At 33.8% G+C, this 5,407-nt stretch overlaps 1 protein-coding gene across 1 annotated transcript; it reads left to right on the top strand.

The window, feature by feature from the left end:
- Positions 1 to 579: 579 nt before the first annotated feature.
- LOC104773303 (glutamate receptor 1.4-like) lies at positions 580 to 4,427 on the top strand. The gene is made up of 5 exons (XM_010497883.1): positions 580 to 886; positions 1,885 to 3,119; positions 3,239 to 3,545; positions 3,634 to 4,004; positions 4,101 to 4,427. The coding sequence occupies exons 1-5, from the start codon at positions 580 to 582 to the stop codon at positions 4,425 to 4,427; spliced, it is 2,547 nt and encodes an 848-aa protein (XP_010496185.1).
- The last annotated feature ends 980 nt before the right edge of the window (positions 4,428 to 5,407 follow it).

The following is a 5,407-nucleotide window of genomic DNA, read 5'->3' as shown; positions in this document are numbered from 1 at the left end:
ACTCTATTGTTAATTTTTACAAGTTTTTATACAACAAATTAAATTTATTTAGATTTTGTGAACATTAATATCTTGTAGTATCTTTTACTTGGTTGAGTTATTCAACTTTTATAATTCAGTTATGTTTTGAATATAGAAAAGGTAAAAAAAGATGTCTAATTTACTCTAATATTCTTAAATCCAGAAACACCTAATAAATTGAAAAAGGAGGGATCAATATGTATAGGGTAAGCCATGAACGGGAAAGAAAAAAAAAAGTACCACAAATCTTTTTGCATCTGAAGTATTCCACACAGTTGTGTGATGGATTGACTTCTACAGTTTACAGGTGTATATGGGATCTGATCAGACCTAGGACTCCGATCCATAAAAGTCAACTTTAATGACAACTTTGTCATTACGACCTTAGACCAATTATGTCTCCCGAGTACTTAATTAATACATGATGATAAACTTAATTAGACCAATTATAGTGAACTAATATTAAAATATTTGGAATCTTGAACTAAATTTGATGTCAGGAATAGATTATATAGTAGCTAATTACAAGCATTGGCAAGAACACAACTTTTCACTAAGATGGAAAAATGTATGATGCATACCAATTATTTTCATCTTATTATGTTCTTCATCCTGTCCATTTCGTTTGTGTCTATAACATGCGGCGAAACTCATCAAAAGGGTGAAGTAGATAGAGTTTCATCAATGTATGAAGACGTCCATATTGGACTGGTGGTGGACATGAGTTCAATGGAAGGAAAGTTTGTGAGAAATTCAATTTCCATGGCACTTTCTGATTTCTATCATGTCAATAATGGCTATAGAACAAGGGTCTCTCTCTTAACCAGAGACTCTCATGGTGACCCTCTCCAAGCTCTAGCGGCAGGTAAGTCAATACACCTTTGTGTTCTTTTCTGCATTTACCTTTGATGCATGCATCTTAGATTATTTTCTTTGGAATAACAAGAGCATATTAGTAAGTATACAAGAGCATATTAGTAAGTATCGGTGTGGAGATAGATAAGCCAATGCGGTATTAAAATGTTAAGACCATGATTTGAATCTTGCTGGTAAAAAATCAGTTGTAGTGACACTGGGATGCCTTATGGTAATGTAACATGTCCTTCAGACGCTTAAAATTAGCTTTGTTCGAATATTTATCTGCTTTTCGGTTCAAGTTCACCCGGTTATATAAAAAATGTTAAAAGTTTAATTAATTAGGTTGAAACAAATGCTATAAAAAAAATTAAAAATTTGAAACAAACAAGATAAATTCAGATCATCAGATGCTTTTCAAAACAAAAAGAGTTGGGCATAATAATATGGTATAGAAACCTTATTTTCAGTATTTTTGTTTTAATTTTTTTTTTTTTTTGCTTTTTTTTGTTTTTCTAACTCTGGTATAAATATAGGGAAAAACTAATATGCATCAAAGTATATGGGAACTACCACCAAGGAAAAAGGATCGAAAATTTTACTTTTCCTATAGAAAATATTAGTTTAATGGGATTTTCATCTCAAACAATCTACTCATGTTATTTATATATAAGACCTGTCTTAGACGATCTTAATTTAAAATTATAATCCCCTAATGACCATCAAATCTTGGACATACCCTAATTAAGTTTCATATACCTTTAACTAATGTCATATAACTAACATCATATAACTAACATCATATTTTTCTTAAACCTTGTGGTATTTAAACAAAAACAAAAAAGGATTTTGGTGACATTTTAGAAAAAAATAAAACCTAATAGTTTTTCATTGCCAAGAGTAATTTTTAATGTGATGTTGCTTAATTGCATGAAATTTGCATCACCTGATGAAAGTGTTCAGTTTTCATTTTTGCGTCACTGTTTGGACATGTAATTGTTAAAACAGCCATGGATCTCCTACAAACTGAACAAGTGGAAACACTTGTTGGTGGACAATCGTTGCTTGAAGCAAAAGTTTTGGCAGAACTTGGAGAGAAAGCTAAAGTTCCAGTGATATCTTTCCAAGTGCCTAGCTCTTCAACCTTGAGCAAATATAGTTACTTTATTCAAGCAACGCATGATACATACTCTGAGGCAAAGGGAGTTACAACATTATTCCGCAATTTTGATTGGGCAACTGTTGTTCTTATCTATGAGGATGATGATAACTGGAGAGAGAGTATACAACCTTTGGTCGGACATTTCCAACAAAATGCTATTCACATCGAGTACAAGGCTGAAATTTCTGTCTCATGTAATGAAGAATGTATCATGAAGCACCTAAGAAAGATAAAGTCATTGGGGATAAGAATTTTTGTAGCGCATGTCTCTGAAAGCATTGCAAATATTCTTTTCCCATGTGCTCGGACGTTGGGAATGATGGAGGAAGGGCATGCGTGGATTCTTACAGCGAGAAGCATGAATAATTTCCAAGACACCAACTATTTATCAAAGGAAGCAATGGAAGGGGTGACTGGTTTCAAGTCTTATATTCCATCAACTAAGGAGCTTCACAATTTTACTTTGAGATGGAAGAGATCTTTGATACCCGAAGAAGTTACGAGGATGAGCATTTGTAGTGTATGGGCTCACGATATAGCTTGGAGTCTTGCAAGAGCAGCAGAAGTATCAAGGGTACATCTGCTTGAGGGAATCTTAGAAAGTACTACTAAACATAAAGGTTTGAGTGGTGACATCAAAATAATGGATAGAAAAATAATATCATACAAATTTGAGATTATAAATATAATAGGACGAGGTGATCAGAGAAGTGTAGGATTATGGAGTTCTGGTAGTTTCATAAGTAAGAATAGAAGAAAGAATTCGTCTTCTACCAATGTACTTGAGACAATAATATGGCCTGGAGGGACTACTAGAACTCCAAAAGCCCGTTTGTCGAAAGAGGAGAAACGTAGTGAAAAGAAGAAGCTGAGAGTTTTGGTACCAGCGGGAAACTTCAGACCACAATTATTGGAAGTGAAAACAGATAATAAAACAGGAGTTACAGCTGCTAGAGGTTACTGCATAGAAGTTTTCGAGACGTCAATTCGACCTTTCAATTATGAAGTGGAGTACATACCTTGGCCTGTTGCATTTAACTACCATCACTACAACGAGCTAGTGTATGCAATCTATGACCAGGTTAACAATTATATGTTTGTATTTCATATTTTCATTCCAGATATCATTGGAGTTATATACTTGTATACATACTAATCTTTCATTATTTTTTGTTTTGTTTTGCTACTTCTCTTCGACAGAAAGACAAGTATGATGTAGCTGTTGGAGATATCACAATTACTGATAACAGATCTACGTATGTAGATTTTACATTACCATTCACTGATATTGGGCTCGCGGTTGTGGCTGCCAAAGACAAAAGCATGTGGATTATTTTTAAACCTATGACACTTGGTCTATGGCTAACAATTGTAGCTTTCTTCATTTTGACCGGGGCTGTAGTTTGGATAATAGAGCGGCATGATAACACTGACTTCCAAGGCTCTTATGCCCACCAAATCGGAACAATGTTAAGCTTTGGGTTCTCGACCCTTGTCTTTGCACATCGTAAGTAGGAAAACTCAAATCCACTTTCTTGATTTTGCTTATTACAAAACCTCTCTAACATTTTTTTTTTTTTTTGGTTAATATGTAGGGGAAAGGCTAGAACATAGTCTGTCAAGATTTGTGGTGATTGTTTGGATATTTGCGGTGCTTATACTGACCTCAAACTACACAGCGACGTTGACATCAGTGATGACGGTTCAACAAATACAGTTGAAATCTCATGAAAACATTGGTTTCTTTTGGGACTCAATTGCAGCAAAACTGGTTTATGATAATCCTACATTCCAAGGGCCGACTTACAAAGGTTTAAAGGCAGCTGATGATTTTATAAATGCTCTAAGGAATGGAACAATCTTGTTCATCGTAGATGAAGTTCCATACGTAAAGCTACTTGTTGCTAGATACCCTTCACAATTCTACATTGTCAAAACCGAAAGCCTCACCAACGGCTTTGGATTTGTATAAAATAATCCAACCCTCCTTAATTCCTCTTTACGTTACATTATTTTGTATATAGCATCATCTTTCTCATCCATCTCTCTCTCTTTCTCTCAGGTTTTTCAAAAAGGTTCTCCTTTGGTTCAAAACGTGTCAAGAGAAATCGCAATGCTAAGGAGAACAGAGAAGCTAAAATCCATGGAGAACTGGTGGTTTCGTAGAGACTCTATGTCATCCACAGCGGATAACACGTGTGATCCTCTCTCGGTTTACACATTCCGCGGTTTGTTTATGATCACAGGAGTTTCTTTTGCGTTTGCTCTCATCGTCTATCTAATCCCATGGAACCGAGAACAAAGGCAAGCCGTGATCAAACATTTCCAACGTTACGTAAGTCATCGATTTGGAAGAGCGATTCGTCCTTCACCCACCACAATGGCCTAGCAAGGCAATATAAAATCTTGTAGAGCTTCTTCTTATGTATTTGTCGAAGTTTACGTTCTCTTGGTCTTGTGATTGTGTGTGTAGTTCAGTTGGTAGTGAATCTAATGAAAATAGTATCTGTCAATAACCAAAAGACTCTTTTAACTTACAATCAGTTATTTTGTAGAGAGATATTAGAGATATTTTAGAAATCTTTGTAAATTGATATGCTCAAATTAAACCCTAGCTACTTTCTCAAACAAGAGATCAATGTAGTACTTAGGGGTCTAATCCACAGAGACTCAAGATCAAACACAATAAATTATAGAGTTTTGTTATTATGCTAAACGAATTAAGTTGTATTAAAAACAAAAGAAGACAAAGCAAAGTATTAAATCAAAGGTTGTAAATTCAGAAAATCAAAATGTTAGGCCTAAGGAATTTCTCAGATAATTATGAAATATTAAATCAATAAATTAATTAGGGTTCATCAAAAAAAAATCAGATCTAGAACTCTAAACTTTTTGGTAAAATAATTCAGTTCTCACTGCAATTATTATCTAAATTTAAAACCAGAAAATCCAAATCTCTTTGTAAAATTCCAAGTTAAAAATCAGCTTTAAGAACAGGTTTAGAAGAGTTCACAAAATTACTAATTCAAATCTCTTTGTAAAAAAAGTAATTTAAGTAATTTTGTTCATCAATGGTTTTAATCAGGAAAACAATTATATTCTCATATCAATTAATTTTCCTAAGGTATTAATTCTAGATGGTCAATCAAGGATTAATACGAAGAACAACCAAGGATGAAGATCATAAAAGATTAAGAACCCTAAAATCACAGATCTAATAAATCATAAAAACCCTGTAAAAAACCCTAAACCTAACAAGCAAATTACTCACACATAATCAATGAAGTACAAGACATAATTCTCAATAACATGCAATAGATATTGAAAAGTAAAAAGGAGTTCAGGAATTCTTCTCTCGAAGGAGTTCAG

This window comes from Camelina sativa, unplaced genomic scaffold (assembly GCF_000633955.1).
Source record: "Camelina sativa cultivar DH55 unplaced genomic scaffold, Cs unpScaffold00511, whole genome shotgun sequence".
In the NCBI taxonomy this organism is placed as follows: Eukaryota; Viridiplantae; Streptophyta; class Magnoliopsida; order Brassicales; family Brassicaceae; genus Camelina; species Camelina sativa.
Note: the sequence above shows the minus strand (reverse complement) of the source record. Positions and strands in the feature narration are given on the sequence as shown.

Coding starts and splice junctions, on each gene's coding strand:
- LOC104773303 (XM_010497883.1), top strand. CDS start 580: ATGGAAAAATGTATGATGCATACCAATTATTTTCATCTTATTATGTTC. Junction 887..1,884: donor TCTCCAAGCTCTAGCGGCAG/GTAAGTCAATAC, acceptor TTGTTAAAACAG/CCATGGATCTCCTACAAACT. Junction 4,005..4,100: donor TCACCAACGGCTTTGGATTT/GTATAAAATAAT, acceptor TCTTTCTCTCAG/GTTTTTCAAAAAGGTTCTCC.